The sequence below is a fragment of the Ceratotherium simum genome, chromosome 2 (assembly GCF_057802395.1).
Source record: "Ceratotherium simum simum isolate JZ-2026a chromosome 2, ASM5780239v1, whole genome shotgun sequence".
In the NCBI taxonomy this organism is placed as follows: domain Eukaryota; kingdom Metazoa; phylum Chordata; class Mammalia; order Perissodactyla; family Rhinocerotidae; genus Ceratotherium; species Ceratotherium simum.
In genome coordinates, this window is record NC_141901.1 from 10,098,675 (window position 1) to 10,117,734 (window position 19,060).

At 36.9% G+C, this 19,060-nt stretch overlaps 1 protein-coding gene across 5 annotated transcripts in view; it reads right to left on the reverse strand.

Moving 5' to 3' along the window:
* RC3H1 (ring finger and CCCH-type domains 1) overlaps window positions 1-19,060 on the reverse strand; it is an 80,742-nt gene that overhangs the window by 36,374 nt on the left and 25,308 nt on the right. For all 5 annotated transcript variants that reach the window (XM_087438147.1, XM_087438158.1, XM_004425022.3 and 2 more), the window contains exons 2-5: window positions 8,971-9,353; window positions 4,963-5,083; window positions 3,927-4,166; window positions 3,320-3,495 (exon numbers count right to left, since the gene is read on the reverse strand). In XM_087438147.1, the coding sequence (XP_087294273.1) occupies window positions 3,320-3,495; window positions 3,927-4,166; window positions 4,963-5,083; window positions 8,971-9,201 (768 nt within the window). In that variant the 5' untranslated portion in view covers window positions 9,202-9,353. The remainder of the gene's footprint in view (window positions 1-3,319; window positions 3,496-3,926; window positions 4,167-4,962; window positions 5,084-8,970; window positions 9,354-19,060) is intronic.

Below are 19,060 nucleotides of genomic sequence, written 5' to 3' on the forward strand. Positions count from 1 at the left end.
TGCTGGTGTGATTCTAAAGACGACTAATTTGTACTTGGCTTAATTCTCCATGGAGTTTTATAGGGTGGGCCACCATCAGAAAGTGTAAATTCTGAGATGCTGGACTAGAATAATCATAATGATGATAATAATATCTTTTAGTAATAAAGATAGTTAACATTTATCGAGCACTTAGTATGTGCCAGTCAGTGTGTTGTTACCTTATTAACCATTATACTGACTTATTAACTCATTTAATGCTCTAAACTTGTTGAGGAAGGTACTATTGATATTACCCCAAATAATTCACAGTTTGAGTCAAGCTGAATTTAGTCTAAAGGCTTAACAAATCAAAGTAAAATAATTAATTCTAGTCTAGGATCACCTATATCCTAACATATTTTGCCCTGTTGACCTTTTATTTCCGTTAGGACTCAAATTACTCTAGTAGAAAATTCCCATTTTTTTTCCTCCCACCAAAGAAACTACAGACTATTTTAGTCAAGACTTCTAGGTCATATTGACATTATATTTAAAAACGTATTCTTCCATTCTTATTACAAGAAGGTCTAACTTAAATTTTGTTAGGTATGTCCATAGAAAGACCAAATAGATTAAAAAATCAAGAACTATAATCACAAAAACTAAATATATTTCGACAGTATTCAAAGGCAAGTCAAAAGACCAAATGCATATGTGTAGGTATGAAAACATCCTCTCAATATAGGCTAAACCTCATTAAAATGTGGAACATGCTTTCCATATGATATACTGGTTCCCCGGCTCTCAAAACTCTCGTTAACTAAAAGCAATCAAGGATTTCCAAGGAGGGTGAAAGGGATAATTGGGTACATGTGTGTGGTGATGGGTTGTAATTAGTATTTTGGTGGTGAACATGATGTAATCTATGCAGAAATAGAAGTACAATGATGTACACCTGAAATTTTTACAATGTTATAAACCAATGTTACTGCAATAAACAAAAAAATAAAAAAAAAAATAATAAATAAAAAAAAAAAAAAAAAAAAAAAGGATTTCCAAGAGATGCAATATCTAAAGTCCTGGAACTATACTGTACTAAGAATGGCCAGAATTATCCCACAGCTTGAAGAAGGTTTTCAAATGGAAATAAAAGAAATGCTAAAAGGACACAGTAAGAACATAGCTATAAGAACACAGCTATATGCAAAGAAGAATGGAAAATGCAGTCTGATTTGAGTTCCATGAGGAAGATGAAATGGGTTTTGATAGACACTTAACACAAACTCTGCCATAGGGAATCAAGTTTACAATAAGAGAAGATAAACCTTTTCATGATTGAGAGTGTAGTACAAACTACCACCAAGAGAAGAAAGCAGGTGGACAACGAAATAAAGGGAAATAATCATGACCCAAATAAAAAATAATTGGATGTTTACAAATTTCCAATTTTTTTTTTTTTTTTTTTTTTTTTACTATTAACGCTTTTAATTAGGATTGAGAGAGGTTCACTTTGTGGGTATTGAGCTCCTTTTTTCTTCACAGAGGAAGGCTGGATCTCCTTTTCTTTCTTTTCATTTTTTAAGCTTCCTATACTGTATCTGTCTGGTGCTGTTAATGGAGAGAGAACAAGTAACACCAGAAGCAGACAGACATTCTGAAATGTAGTCTGGATTACATGGTACAATCATGTTATTACAACCACTATAACGAATGTGAGTTATTTAGGGACGATCTGGACCAGCTGGAGTTATTTTGGCTAGAAGCTGTGACAGCTCCAGAGGTACCTAAGAAAAACGAGAAGGGTGGGTACAGACCTGGAGTCCACACTCCATTTTCAGTATATAATCTGACTCTAGAAAGAAACAGAGTAATTTTGGCATTTAGCGAGGGCTTTTAAAAATATTTTTAAATTAAATCTGTTTGCTCTCCTATTGATTTCGTGAACCATTTTATCCTTCTCAAAAAAAGAGAGAAAAGAATATAGTAGGATGGTAAATGTGGGATTTTTTTAGTTTGAGTGTCAGATGAGGGAATGTGGTGACCTCATGAATACATTTCCTTATAGCCTGTATGAATTAACGATTTTTTTTAGACATGCTTCCCTGGTCTATGAAGTACTGGTTGTGTTGTGTCAGAAGCAAGAAGCCTTGACCTTAAGAAGTCAGGAAAACAGAATGAACAATAAATCACACACAGTTGGCACCAGTGTTTGAATTGGTGCTGATTCAGTTTGGGATACAAAAGAGTATGTCCAGCATTACTATATATCCTGAAGCCAAAACGGCAAATGGAGCTCCAGTACTGTGCACAGAGAATTACATCAGGGCAAGTAGCCAAATAAAACTTATTCCTGCTTCCATGACTCTCTTCAGACCAATTTTGCTTATAGTCTTGGTGGAAAACTGACATAGCTTATTAGTCTCTTCAAATACAAAAATCTATAAGCCTTGGTTTGATCTATTGCTGTTCAATATTTAACATACGAAATTCAATACAACAAGATTTAACTTTAATAGGACACCATCTATATTTTTTTTTTTAATTTTTTTAAAATTTTATTTATTTTTCCCCCAAAGCCCCAGTAAACAGTTGTAGGTCATAGCTGCACATCCTTCTAGTTGTTGTATGTGGGACGCGGCCTCAGCATGGCCAGCGAAGCAGTGCGTCAGTGCACGCCTGGGATCCAAACCCGGGCCGCCAGTAGCAGAGCGCGCGCACCTAACCGCTAAGCCACGGGGCTGGCCCTACATTCTTTAAAAGAAAAATTGTTGGGGCCAGCCCAGTGGCAGAGTGGTTAAGATCGCATGCTCTGCGGGTTCAGATCCCAGGCGCAGACCTACACACCGCTCATCAAGCCATGCTGTGGCAGCATCCCATATACAAAATAGAGGAAGACTGGCAACAGATGTCAGCTCAGGGACAACCTTCCTCACCAAAAAAATAAAAATAAAAATAAAAAAAACGGGGCCAGCCCAGTGGTGTAGCAGGTAAGGTTCACATGCTCTTCCTGCAGCAGCCTGGGGTTCGCCAGTTCGGATCCTGGGCGTGGACCTACGCACCGCTCATCAAGCCATAAGGCGGCATCCCACACAGAGCAACTAGAAGGATGTACAACTATGACCTACAACTATCTACTGGGGCTTTGGGGAGAGAAAAAAAAAAAGAAACAATGGATATATATGTCAATTATACCTCAATAAAGAAATAAATTTAAAATAAATAATAAAAATAAATAAAAAAAGAAAAGAAAAATTGCTGAAAAGATACAGGCAACTTTATTAAACTCAAACTTTTACTACTTAAGTTTGGGGAAAGGACAACATTTCCTTTTAAGCTGATATTTCGCACAGGTTCATACCTTGAAGCAGGAGGCTCTATAAAGGAGCTGGACAACATGCCCAATGCTAGTTTTAGAGGCTTGAGGAAACCGTGGCTCCAACCTTTGCACCACAAAGAGAACCAATACTTTTCTTGACAAAGCAGAACCATCTTCTAAGGCAAGGAGAACCAGCTTTAGGGCTTCCTCCTGCATTGCTAGGAAAAGTTGGGCAAAATCAAAATTCATCATGTGCAGAGATAAGATAAATCCACTTATGAGAAGGGCAGTATTCAATAATTTCTGCAGGTACCACTTAATTAATGGGCAACACAATAACAGATATTCACAGTTACACTTTTTAACGATTTTGGGGCAATTTTGTATTAGACCCCATATATTTTATTTAAGAAAGCAGATAAACTATTTAAGAAAAACTATCAAAAATGAATAAACTTTTGGCATTAAGAGAAACGTTTTAAGTGCTGAGAAAAACTGACACGGAATTACCCAAGCCATAACCGTCAAGTGGGCTACTGCTTGATAACAACAGAATATTGCAAAGAACTAGCCTCTGTACATCCCTTATAGTTGCTACATCATACTTTTAAATTACTAGTATAGTAAATATCAAACTTTAATTATATACCTGGTCCAAGGAACTGGCAGCCCCTAGCCCTGACTGCTGCCCAAAGATTGGAAGAGAGTTGCTGAGGATTCTGGTGCTGGAGAATGAGCTCTGTAACTGTTCGTTCACCTAAAGATCGTGCTGCCCTCATGGCACGAATCCTGCCTTCTTCTTCCACTAGCTGGCAGTGGACCAGAGTCACCAGCTTTCTCTGCATTGGGCGACTCAGAACACTCTGAGTAGTGCTATTCAGACCCACTCCTTTAAAAGAGAGCAAAAAGTTATTTCTAGGTTTACAACGCAATTTTAGAGTCCAGGAAAACTTCCTCTGATGGGCTAATTGACTTATGAGTATGTGAACAGTTCTGGGTTATACTATATTTAAAATAAACAATAAACAAAATTACACAATTGAAGCCTAATTTACATGTTACATATGATTACTTTTTTACATTTTACATATTACTTATTATTTACATATTACTTTACATAAAAGTATACAAAAGCTTTTATCTCATGCAAATATAACACTCATTATGACATTAAATAGACCATTATTCATTTTAATCACGGAGGAATAAAGAAAAAAAGGCCAAATACTAATCATCAGTTTAAGATCCAAAACTTGAGGTTATTAACAGTTCTGGCATATTATTTCATAGTGGTTAATCTTACCTTCCTAATGAAATAACAAGCTGTAACGGCAAGGCAGTAACAGCAACTTCCAATTTTATTCCACCCCCTATAGCATACCACATAAAACTGGATTGAAGGCAGACAATTCAGAGGTGTGAAATGATGGGAAGCCCTTCTGAAACCACTAGTGTACTTATACTTACTTCCGTAACTCATTCAAATAATGTTTCCAACATCACATAAACTCTAAATTCACTACTTTATTTGATGTGGTTTGTAATGATATTACTTAGCACCAATGGGTTTGGTTTACAGTAAGTAAATGAATTTCATTAATATTCACTTAAAGCCACAATTTTTAGGGTAATAAAAGCATCTTTAATAAAGATTTTCTTAGCATAGATAATTGCATCTGATTTACCTCTAGCACTGCTGAGTGGTTTCAGGTACAATGCTAATTCTTCTACACATTTCTTGGCTTCCTCATAATGCTTTGTATCTTCAACCCCACTACACAAAGTAATGGGCTGCTGTTCTGGGACCTAGAAGTCAAAAGGAAAGGTCTGTGTCAGTGCTCACTAATTAATTAACACTGGTAACATCAAAATTCCCACTAAATTTACTAAATCCTTTCAAAAGATCTTTTCTATACACACACACACAAAATTTATCGCATTTTTGGGGTTTTGTTTTGTTTCTGTAACAGCTTTATTGAGATATAATTTGCATACCATATAATTGACCCATTTAAGGTACATAATTCAATGGTTTTTAGTATAGTCACAGTTGTGTAATCATCACCACAATTTTAGAACATTTTCATCACCTCCACTAGAACCCTATACTCGTTTAACTACCACTCCTCCCATTTACCCTCCCAACCCCCCACCAACCCTAGGAAAATACTAATCTGTTTTCCGTTTCTATGGATTTGCCTGTTTTGGACATTTCATATAAACATAATCCTAGAATCATACAATAACTTCCAAAGTGGCTGTACCATTCTGCATTCCCACTAGCAATAAATGAGAGTTCCTGCTACTCCACATCCTCACCAGCATTTGGTGTTGTCAGTATTTTGCATTTTAGCTATTCTAGTTGGTGTGTAATGGTATCTCATTGTTGTTTTAATTTGCAGTTCCTTATTGACAAATGCTGAGCAACTTTTTTTTTTTTTGGTGAGGAAGACTGTGCTGAGCTAACGTCTGTGCCAACCTTCCTCTATTTTGTATGTGGGTCACCGCCACAGCATGGCTTGACGAGCATGTGTAGGTCCGTGCCTGGGATCCGAACTCTTGAACCCTGGGCCACCTTAGTGGAGCGTGTGAACTGAACCACTACGCCACCAGGCCAGCCCCCTGAGCAACTTTTTATTTGCTCATTTGCCCATTTGATATATATCTGTATATCTTCTTTGGTGAGGTGTCTGTTCAGATCTTTGCCCATTTTATTTTTTTTTGTGAGGAGATCAGCCTTGTGCTAACATCTGCCAATCTTCCTCTTTTTATTGCTGAGGAAGACGGGCCCTGGGCTAACATCCATGCCCATCTTCCTCCACTTTATATGGGATGCCGCCACAGCGTGGCTTGCCAAACAGTGCGTCGGCGCGCACCTGGGATCTGAACTGGCGAACCCCGGGCCGCCACAGTGGAGCGCGCGCACTTAACTGCTTGCGCCGCCGTCTCTGCCCATTTTTAAATTGTGTTCTTTTTATTATTGAAATGTAAGAGTCCTTTATATATGTTCTCAATACAAGTTTCTTATTAGATATATGATTTACAATTTCTTTCTCCCACTCTGTGGATGGTTCTTTCACTCTCTTGACAGTGTCCTTTGAAGCACAAAGTTTTAAATTTTGATTTAGTTCAACTTATCTTTTGTTCCTTGTGCTTTTGGTGTCATATCTAAAAAAACCACTGCCTGCTTCAAGGTTATGAAGATTCAAGCCTATATTTTCTTCCCAGAGTTTTGTAGTTTTAGCTCTTACATTTAGCCTTTCATCCATTTTTGAGTTAATTCTTGTATAACAGTGTGAAGTAGGGGTCCAAGTTCATTCTTTTGCATTTAGATATCCAGTTTCCCCAGCACTATTTGTTGGAAAGACTGTCCTTTCCCCACTGAATGGTTTTGGCAACTTTGTCAAAAATCATTTGACCATATATGTGAGTTTACTTCTGGACTGTCTACTCTATTCCATTAATCTAAATGTCCGTCTTTATGCCAGTACCACACTGTCATATCACTGTAGCTTTGCAGTTTCAAAATCAGGAAGTGTGATTCCTCCAACTTTGTTCTCTTTTTTCAAAACTGTTTTGGCTATTTGGGGTCCCTTGTGATTCCATATGAATTTTAGAATGAGGTTTTCTATTTTCGCAATAAAACACCATTGGGATTTTTTTTTCCCTCAAAGCCCCAGTAGATAGTTGTATGTCATAGATGCACATCCTTCCAGCTGCTGCACTTGGGACGCGGCCTCAGCATGGCCGGAGAAGCGGCGCGTCGGTGTGCGCCCCGGATCTGAAGCAGGGCCGCCAGCAGCGGATGGAACGCACTTAACCGCTAAGCCACGGGTCCGGCCCACCATTGGGATTTTGAAAGAGCCTGCTTTGAAACTGTAGATTGGTTTGGGTAGTACTGTCATCTTAATAATATGTCTGCCAATTCATGAACACGTGATGTCTTTCCATTTATTTATGTCTTCTGTAATTTCAGTAATGTTCTGTAGTTTTCAGTGTACAAGTCTTTTACCTCCTTCGCTAAATTTATTCTTAAGCATTTTATTTTTTTTGACGCTCCCGTAAGTGGAATTGGTTTCTTAATTTCCTTTTGGATTGTTCATTGTTAGTGTATAGAAATGCAACTGATTTTTGCATGTTGATTTTGTATACTGCAACTTTACTTAATTCATTTATTAGCTCTAACAGTTGTTTAATGGAAATCTGTGGGGTTAAAATAATGGCTATTATGTATTAAAATGTCCTATCCTCAAATTTCATAAACATTAGTTGTTTCAGTTAAGATATGACAAGGTCTTAATCATTTCGTACAAAAAGAATTAGTTCATTCTTAAACAACTTTATGAAAAAGAAGTAAGCCTTGGTCATTTGTTATTAAAATACTGTATTTCTAAAATTGTTGTCCCCAATAAGTCTATTTTTTAAATGTTTCCAAAACGCCATACTGGAATTTTTGAAATAGGAGGAGAAATGGGGGCCGGCCCCCCGGCTTAGTGGTTAAGTGCTCGTGCTTCGCTACTGGTGGCCTGGGTTTGGATCCATGGCGCGCACCGACGCACCGCTTCTCTGGCCATGCTGAGGCCGCGTCCCACATACAGCAACTAGAAGGATGTGCAACCATGACATAGAACTATCTACTGGGGCTTTGGGGAGAAAAAGGGAGAAAAAGGAGGAGGATTGGCAATAGATGTTAGCTCAGGGCTGATCTTCCTCACAAAAGAAAAAAAAAAAGGAGAAATGATTAGAAAATCAAAAATTAAGTACAGGAAGAAAATAAAAAGAATCAATTGCACTTTCCCTTTTGACAAATATTTTGTAGTATTTTTGGTGACATCATCAAGATAGGTGTGTAAATAAAGTAAGTTTTCCTTCTGAATAAGCTGTTCTAGAACTGCTCTCTTTATCTACAACATACATAATATCAACCTTCCCTATTTTTTAGCAGCTTATAGGAAGATTGATCTAAAAATATTAGTTAGGCTAGATCCAAAGTTCCAGTATATTAATTCATAAAGTGATTTACAGTAAATATATGGTACTTCAGACTCACACTATGCAAATTAATTTAGTGAGGGATTATTTAAGTGAATCATATCTAGCTCTCAAAAACCTGCCTCCCTTGGCTTTGTGAACCTTCTAAGGATACTGATCTCTAATTTCAGAATACTGACATAAAACTCTCACAGTATTACTTTCAGAATTATCAGACTAACTTTTATATTTAGATACTAAGGGATATTTGCTACAACTCTAAATAAATGGTTCCCAAAGGCCGTGATCTACAGTTTTTGTCACCTTCCCTCATCTTCCATTACAGTTAGGGTCTACTACGAAAACTGTCTGCAGCAGCTTCACTTTTCCTATTAAGTAAAATGCAATGGTTTTATAATATTTTCCTCAATCTTAAGAGGTCCTTGTGACTTACCTTTAGGTTTCTCTAGTGATCTGAATAGCTAAGATTGTTAAGAAAGCCTGACTACCAGATTAAATGGATGTTACTATACTATGACCGAGAAACACTGTACTACCATAATACATCTCCTAACATACTGAAATACAGGATTTGCACTGTGCTGAACAGAATTTTATCTATTTAAATAGAAGGCAATGCTATCCAATTTAATTCAACACGTTTCTCTCAGGAGGAAAATATACACACAGAGAAACTAAAATGTATAAGCCCCCCATCTTACCTGAGCACCCACTAGCTGCAGCAATGCTGAGTTCACGGGAAGGAGCTCAATGTCTGTATTGATAGTGGTCTGGTCAAATGGGCAAGCCTTGCGGTGAAGTTTATTCAGGCACATCTTGCAGACAGTATGGCCACAACCCAAACTGATGGGCTTTCGAATTGTTTCGTCAAAAGTCTGAGTGCAAATTGGGCAGGACAGGAAATCCGTCCACTGTGGAGCTTGTACAGGCATTGCTTCTGGAGTTACAATTCACTAACAGACACACACACACACAAAATCTAAAGCAAAGATTCCACTGGAATCAAAATCTTTGAAAAAAGTTTATCTTTTTTTTTTTTAAATATCTTCTGTAGATACAGTCAGCACATAGTGTGAAATATAACCTGGAAAACAAAGAAAAAGAAAAAAAAATGAGTGTCTTCCTTTTCAATTAAACTGTGCGTTCTCACCCTACTGCCTGTACCTACAACCTTTTATACCACCATACTCCATCTTTTTGCACTTTTACAGAATTAGAGCCATAATAAAACAATTAGTCTCATCCCCTCATTTTAGAGATGGGGAGTAGATCCCAGAAAAATGAAATAACTTGCCAAAGATGACACCTGAAGTTAGTAATAATGTTAAATCCAGGACTTAAGTCTCTCAAGTTTATCTAAGTCTATGATGGTTTTATATTTAAAAATTACCCTTTTTACGGTGACTAATAATATTCTGTTTCTTGATCTGTACACCAAGTTATATGAATCTGTTCAGCTGTAAAAATTTATCAAGCTCTACACTTATGTACACTTGTATTACACTTCAATAAAAAGTTTTTGAAAATTGGCCTAAAATATAAACTACCCTAAAATACTTTATCATAAAATTTGGCGTGGGTAACGAGATGAGACCATGGTTTTTTTTAAGGTTTATTTTTAATGCTTTTAGATATTCATAAGAATTTTATGTACTGGTAGATATCTTTAAGCCACTGGCACAGCCTATACTTGTTGCTATAGCGTGTTGTGTTAGAACGACATAGTTAAAATTATTATTATTTTTTTTTAATAATTTTATTTATTTATTTTTCCCCCGAAACCCCAGCAGATAGTTGTATGTCATAGTTGCACATCCTTCAATTGCTGTATGTGGGACGCAGCCTCAGCATGGCCAGAGAAGCGGTGCGTCGGTGCACGCCCGGGATCCGAACCCGGGCCACCAGCAGCGGAGCGCGCGCACTTAACCACTAAGCCATGGGGCCGGCCCTAAAATTATTTACTTCAAAAGTTTTTTAAATTCCCAAACTTAAGAATGATAGAACACGGGCCGGCCCCGTGGCTTAGCGGTTGGGTGCGCACGCTCCGCTGCTGGCGGCCCGGGTTCGGATCCTGGATGCGCACCATCGTACCGCTTCTCCGGCCATACTGAGGCCGCGTCCCACATGCAGCAGCTGGAGGGATGTGCAACTATGACATGCAGCTGTCTGCTGGGGCTTTGGGGGAAAAATCAATAAATAAAATTATTAAAAAAAAATGATAATTATAGTTAACCATAACTCACATATAATCAAATTTCACTGTCTACCCTCTATTTTTGGTGGTGGATAAAAGCCAAATCACAAAACTCATCACCTGTGTCTAACAGAAATTGTCTTCACATACAGAACCCAACCTAAAACTTCTAGCACATATCTTATACAATACCTTCTACACTTACTCTAAGTGTAGTTTCTAAAAATGAGAACTGATACATAGAACAATAAAGTAACACAGTATTACAAGTTCTTAAAGATTTGATTATGCTCAGTAGAGACTGCTTACAAAGATGAAAAAAAATCTTAAGGTGTAATTAACCAGAAAATAGAAAAGTAAATTATCTACATACTTTATTCTTCAAGCATTACATTTAATTCATGTTTTATTGAAATAACTCGGGGCCGGCCAGGTGGCATAGTGGTTAGAGTTCACGCGCTCCACTTTGGCAGCCCAGGGTTCGCAGGTTCGAATCCTGGGCGCGGACCGATACACCGCTCATCAAGCCATGCTGTGGCAGCATTTCATATACAAAATGGAGGAAGATGGGCACAGATGTTAGCTCAGAGCCAGTTTTCCTCAGCAAAAAGGAAGACTGGCAATAGATGTTAGCTCAAGGCCGATCTTCCACACCAAAAAGAAAAGAAAAGAAAAGAAAAGAAATAACTCAACCTTAAATGCAAAGTCTATCACTGATGAGAAAACAGTTTCCACTAGGTATGCTAAAAATTTTATTCATTCATTCAACAAATATTTACTAAGCATTACTATGTGCCAGACTGTTTGAATTGTTGGGGAAACAGTGAAACAACGTAGTCACAGTACCTGCCTTCTGAGTAACCTCAGCTTTTCTTGGGTTTTTGCAAAGTGCGCTACCAGATAAATGGAGAATGAAAAGAATTTACTGGTCTAGTAGACAGTTACCAAGTTAATTTCATGTTTAGGATCTAAAATTAAAATTATCTGCATATGTGTTCAAATGGCCCTTGGAATAACAAGGAAGAGCAAATAAATTGCCCCATATTTTGATTTAATTATACTTTTAATAAAATGCATCTGCAAATAGATTATGAGTAGCTACAAGTATATTTATACTAAATTATTACTACTTAATAAATTGAGGGGCTGGCCCCATGGCTTAGCGGTTAAGTGCGTGTACTCCGCTACTGGCAGCCCAGGGTTCGGATCCCGGGCACGCACCAACGCACCGCTTCTCCGGCCATGCTGAGGCTGCGTCCCACATATACCAACTAGAAGGATGTGCAACTATGACATACAACTATCTACTGGGGCTTTGGGGGCAAAAAAAAAGGAGGAGGATTGGCAATAGATGTTAGCTCAGAGCCAGTCTTCCTCAGCAAAAAAAAAGAGGAGGATTAACATGGATGTTAGTTCAGGGATGATCTTCCTCACAAAAAAATAAATAAATAAATAAAATGAAATAAAATAAATTGAGGCTATCGTCTGGAATGCTGAAAAAGAAAACACAGTGTCTAATTACTCTACTCAATTGTAGAATCAAGTACTACAATTGTGCATGGGGTTGCAGAATGCTCCAAAATAAAGAACAAAAAAAGTAAGAGTTTAGAAGACATAATATTCAGAATGAGAACTGTATATTAGTCAGAAAATGTTTGCTAAAGCTGATTAAGTTGATAAAGTATCATCCACATGAACTTTCCTATAGATTAGCATGGCATTTTATATTAATGCCTATAAAGAATCCGATCCTGTGTTAATCTCTGCAAAGTAGAGCTAATGGTTCCTTCCTTTTTACTAGTATGGCCTTGTAGAGAACTTAAAATTTGTTAATTAATCATAAAGTAAAGATAAAACACAGCACTTTATTCCCTTAAACACTATAAACTATACAAACCTAAAAGAGCACAAAATATAAATGTTTTATTGTACATCATTATAATTTTTACTATTTATACAGCTATGTGCCACATACTGTGCTAAATGCCTTACGTAAAGCAAACCTTTAAAAGGTAGGTAATTATTGTTCTCTCATTTTACAGATATGAGAAACGGAGGTTTAGAGAGGCTGAGTAAGCTAAAAAGAAACATAGCTGAGATATTAACCCAGATAATCTGGCTCAAACCCCAAATTCTTAACCATATCACCACCATAGATTAAAGGTTGAATATAAAGAAGGAAGAACTAGTTGCTGTTTTCATTCAAAAACCAACGTCACAAAGCTACATTCCCTATAGCTATTGACTTTACAGTCATTCTGTTCTTCTGGCTGACTTGTTGCCAAATCTAACGGTAAGGTCATAGTTCTAATCTTACTTGTCTTCTCAAGAAGATAACAGATGACTACTGCCTCTTCCTTGAAAGTGTCAATGAACCACACTACTCTTATCCTTCCCAACTTACTGGCTATGCTTTTGATCTCTTAAACTCCTAAATGCTGGAGTTATCAGACGTCTATCTTGAGTTTCCTTTTCTCATCCTTCTCCAGCTAAAAATTCTGAAATGGCTTTGTATTACATTTAGAATAATACCTAGATTTCTTATTCTGGTTTACAAAGCCCTAAATGATACAACGTGTAACTATCTCTCCAACTTATTTTCTAACACTTGTCCCCATCACTCCACCAGCTTCCAGCTACTCAAGTGAAGCTTGTTCCCAATTTAGGACGTTAGTACTAGCTATTCTCTCTGTCTAATCTTTGAACTGGAACCCACTCTTTATCATTTAGATGCCACCAAAAATGTCAACTCCTCAGAAGACTTCCCTGCCACTTAAAACTCTAAAACAGGGGCCGGACTGGTGGTGTAGCAGTTAAGTTTGCGCATTCCACTTCAGCGGCCCAGGGTTCGCTGGCTCGGGTCCTAGGCGCAGACCTACTCACTGCTCATCAACTCATGCTGAGATGGCATCCCACATGGAAGAACTAGAAGGACCTACAACTAGGATATACAACGATGTGCTAGGGCTTTGGGGAGAAAAAAGAGGAAGACTGGCAACAGATGTTAGCTCAGCGCCCATCTTCCTCAAAAAAAAAAGCTCTCATTAAAAAAAAAAAAAACTCTAAAATAATCTCTAAATCACTCTCTTGTCCATCACTATATTTAAATTCTCTACGAAACATTTCCATCACCTGTAAGTTGTATTTTCTTGCTTATATTTTTATTTGTTCATTCAATGTCTATCTTCTATTAGAACAGACTCCACAAGAGGAGAGACCTAATCTGTCTTGTTCACTATGAAAGCTATAGCTCCTCACTACAATTCAGGCACACTAAAAACTTTGCATATAATTTCAAAGAATTCACAGACCTGTGAAAATCTATAGATCTCTACGGTATTTAACGACTCTAAGAAATTTCAACCTATGTTATTCTTTCATGAATCTTAAAATTGCAGCAAGTACCTGAGATTTATTACGTGTCCAGCACTGTGGAATATGGAAAACAGGCAGGAAATATGGTCAGCATCAGTTTTACAGACTTAAAACACCTCACGCTTTTCCACATAATTTCAGATCAGTGCTGTTATAATAAATTTTCCAAAGTATTCTGTTGTAACAAGAATCATTTAAAATAGAATCATAAAACTTTATTGGCGAAAGATACATTAGAGAACATCTACTTCTAGCCTAATTTTTCAAGATGAGATAACTAACATTTATTTATGGCCCTATCAGTACCAAGTGTTATTAAGCTGTTCAAACACCTCTTTTCATTTAATCTTGAAAACCCAAAGAAGTTGAAATCACTTTCCTTCTTTTTACAAAGAAATAAAATAACATTCAGAGAACTTGTTCAAGGTCAAACAGGTAGTACCACCTCAGGTAAGTACTTGACACTAACGCCTATGTACTTTCCACTATACCAGTTTGACACGGAAGAGACCAAAGACAAGAAAGTAAAATAGTTTCTTTTTTTTTTTTAAAGATTTTATTTATTTATTTTTTTTCCCTCCAAAGCCCCAGTAGATTGTTGTACGTCATAGTTGCACATCCTTCTAGTTGCTGTATGTGGGACGCGGCCTCAGCATGGCCGGAGAAGCAGTGCGTTGGTGCGCGCCCGGGATCCGAACCCAGGCCGCCAGCAGCGGAGCGTGCGCACTTAACCGCTAAGCCACGGGGCCGGCCCGAAAGTAAAATAGTTTCACTCAAGGTCATGCAGCTTGATAACGGCAGAGCTAGGATCAAAAACCAAGTTTCCTCACTCCTAGTTTTAGTGTTCCCTGCACCCCCACTGGATTACCTTGCATACAAACCCATCACTGAACCTTTGAAAGATTTTTAAAAATATCCTTGCACATTAAAACTATAATTAACAATATTTGGTTCAGATCAAGGCATCCATTAAACTTGGAAATAATATGTAAAATTGGGGGCCGGCCTGGTGGTGTAGCGGTTAAGTTTGCGCGCTCCACTTCGGTGGCCAGGGGTTCCCAGGTTTGGATCCCGGGCGTAGACTGACACACTGCTTGTCAAGCCATGCTGTGGTGGCGTCCCATATAAAGTAGAGGAAGATGGGCACAGATTTTAGCCCACGGCCAATCTTCCTAGCAAAAAGAGGAGGATTGGCATGGATGTCAGCTCAGGGCTAATCTTCCTCACAAAAAATAAAAATAAATAAATTAAAAAAATTTTTAAAAATATGAAAAATTGTATATACATACACTCATTCTTCTGGGAATAAGATCTATGACTTTTATCAGATTTTCATAAAAAAGTATTGTTTGAGGAGGGAGGAGGAGGAAGATAAAGATCACTGACCTTGATATATTGAAATAAAATAACTGTTGAAAATATAAGAATATAGAAAAAAAAGAAACAATAATTTATATGAACATACATTTCCTCTGTATTTATACCACAATCTCAACAGACTCATAAAATTTTTAAAGTAATATTCACGTGCTTCAAACTTTTTTTAAGTGATTACACTAAAGTATCTCCCTCCCATCCCTCTAGACCTCATTCTCGCCCCACCTCCACAAAGAAACCATATTACCTTCCTGTTAGTTTCTTCATCCATATAACTTGATATACAAATACATATTAATTGGAAACAAAGTATTTTTTTTTTGTGAGGAAGATCAGCCCTGAGCTAACATCCATGCTAATCCTCCTCTTTTTTTGCTGAGGAAGACCAGCTCTGAGCTAACATCTATTGCCAATCCTCCTCCTTTTTTTTTTCCCCCCAAAGCCCCAGTAGATAATTGTATATCATAGTTGCACATCCTTCTAGTTGCTGTATGTGGGACGCAGCCTCAGCATGGCTGGAGAAGCGGTGCATTGGTTGTGTGCCCGGGATCCGAACCCGGCGCTGCCAGTAGCGGAGCGCGCGCACTTAACCGCTAAGCCACAGGGCCCGCCCGGAAACAAAGTATTTTAACGTCTGTTATTCACAACTCTTCTCCTTCTTCATTAAACCAGTTTTTCTTAGAAATTATACCTAGAAATCTTTTTGCATTCCCAGAAAAAATTAAACATTCAGTTACTTGCAAGAAAATATTTTATTGGTCTTTACTATGTGCCCAGCACTGGGGACAAAAAATAGTGAACAAGCAAATCATTACAAGTCTGCACGGAGCTCACATTGTTTCCTTCATTAGCTATACAAACAGTAATGACACAACTAAATAGATGACTGTAAGGTATGGTAAATGAGAAGATGGAAAAGGACAGGGAGATGTAAGTGCATATAACAAAGATAATCTAACCAAATTGGGGTGGGGTTGTGTGGGGCATTGCTACCCTGAGGAAGTGATGTTTATAGTAAGATTCAAAAGATGAAGACTGAATAAAAGTTATGAGAAGAATAATGCGTCACATGTGTGTATAAAACTCTAGGTAAAGGAAAAGCATAACCACAGGTTCTGAGACGAGATGGAATATGGTACAAATGGGAAGCCAGAAAAAAACAAAACGGCAAGGAAACAAAAAACAAAGCAGAGAGCAAGAGAGAAAGGTATGAAATGAGACTAAAGAATCGCAAGGACCAAATAACACAGGATCTTTTAACTCATATTATGGTATTGGGTCATAACATGAAGAGTAATGTGAGGACACTGAAGAGGCAGGAAGTGACCCACTTCATTGTTTCTAATATTTCCCAATCTGTACACTATCCTCACTAATCATTAATTCACTGAGATCTCCTTCAAGGTCCAAACAGGAAGAACAACCTAACAACCTTACATGACTTCTCTCTCTCACTACTGGGCCCCGAAGCACCTAAATGTTGTTACACTAGCATCATGCCTACTTTAAGAAAATCTGACATGTAAAAATTCTAACACAGAGAACAGACAGATTACAATGATCATTCATATTACAGAAAGATAATCTACTTTATGAAGGTATTAATAGGATTTTTTTAAAAGAAAGGCTAGAAATCTTTGTAATTGAAAAAAACTGGAAAAACTGTGTCCAAAATAGGGGAATAGCTAGATAAACAGAGGGTACACCTGTACTATGGAAACATATGGAATAATAAAAATAGATTTATGCATATAGAAATGGAAAGAGATCCAAGATATATTGTTAAGTAAAAACAAAGCTTGCAGACCAATACATATGATATCATTTATGTTGGGGGAAAAAATATCCTACATAGTAGTCTTGGTATTAAATGGATGTAAATGGATGGAAGAAAAAGGTTTGGAAAGATATCTAACAAACTTACCAGCAGTTACACAGTTGAGCAACTTACAAAAAGTATACAATGATGAATTACTTATAAAAGTGCCAATAAATTTGAAAGAATGGAAAACAAGAGAAGCTAGAGTACATCTAGAACACAATTTAGGCTATTTCTAAGATAAATTACTATAAAAGTATTCTAAACATTTTTCCTTATTAAATCGATCTTCTTTTACACATTTGGATAGCCAAATCATCAAAATTTATTAGTTCTTGTCAAAATTCCTTAAAAACCCTTTTTATAACTTCTCTGTAATTTATCTGTTTCAAAGAACTACCATAGCTTACTAATATTTTTAATGTTAATATTTATATTAGTTTTTATATATCATTTCCATCTCTATTAACCTAGTAAAACGAGATATATAGTTGTTAACCTCTTACCTTTTGTGGTAAAACAGTGTTAGAGACACCCATAACAAACTTGATAGAATAAACATACAGAATCAGCACCCAGTTCTTCACTAAAAATTAAAGCATTCTTTTGACCATAAAGAGTTTTGAGAGACCAAGGGGAAAATAGTATTTTAAAAGTTTGACTTTGCCTGGGAAATTTGATGATTAAGAACAGTAAGTCACTCTCTGATGATTCTATTTCAGGAATTACAAAATCATAAAGCAAACATTTTTTAGAGACTCGAAGTGTCATTAATTGCAGTTATTAGATCTAAGAAGAATTTCCATTTCTTCATTCTTTAAATATCTTTCTTCAAAGTCATCTTTCCAAACATTCTCCAAGCTTTTCAAAGACAGTTGTTTACATCATCTTCAACCACAAAACATGTCTAACCCACACAGGACATATGGCTTAGTGAATGTAATAAACAAACATTCTTTCAGTCAGGAGTAAACATATGAAATAAAATTACTAAAATACCAACATCCAGATTCTTTAAACTTCCTCAAAGCAAGATTTTGTTAGGAAAAAAAATCCTAAACAATTCTATTAATTAAAGCACATGTGCTCAAAGCCTGCAGATAAAGCATTAACACACAAATCATTACGCGTTAGGGGTCAGCCCAAATCTAGCTCATCAGGAGTAATTCTACTGGAGCTTTCCTAACAGAAACAGAGCATGAACGATGAGTCCTCTTTATTTCTAAAAAAAAATCCAAAAGAGTGACTCTGCTGCTCAGTGACAAGAGCAATGGTTAACTTTCCCATCAGTTTAAATAAGGCCTACTCTCCTACATAGATGGCAACAATCAGTGATTTTACTGTTGATAATTGATAAAAGATAACATATAATACACATGATAATTAAACATCAATTAGTCCACCTTAAAGAAGGCCCAAATTTAAAAATATCATATATCAGGGCTGGCACGGTGGCATAGTGGTTAAGTTCGTGCGCTCTGCTTGGGTGGCCCAGTGTTTGCAGGATCAGATCCTGGGTGAGGACTTATGCACCACTTACCAAGCCATGCTGTGGCAGTGTCCCATATAAAGTAGAGGAAGATGGCATGGATGTTAGCCCAGGGCCAATCCTCCTCAGCAAAAAGAAGATTGGCAACAGATGTTAGCTTAGAGCTAATCTTCCTCACCAAAAAAACAAACAAACAAAAAAAAAACACATAACTTCCCCAAAAATATATACATTTTTATGCCAGGAAGATTGTTCACAGAAAACATTTAGAAGGTTGTTTTATTTGGTTACATGCCTTTTTCATGTTATTGATTGAAGCTACTGTACAAAATCTGACATTTCACATTTTACTAATTTATTCCAACTTCTAAATTTTGGTTAAAAACCATCACTTTTTAAAATCTTATACTTTTATATTAATAAAATTAATCATTGATATTAATATCACTAATATATAATAATATATTATTTGACTTTTCTCAGAGCTTATTTTTTCGACAAAGAAATAAGACCTTTTCAGAGTAAGAAAATTATTTC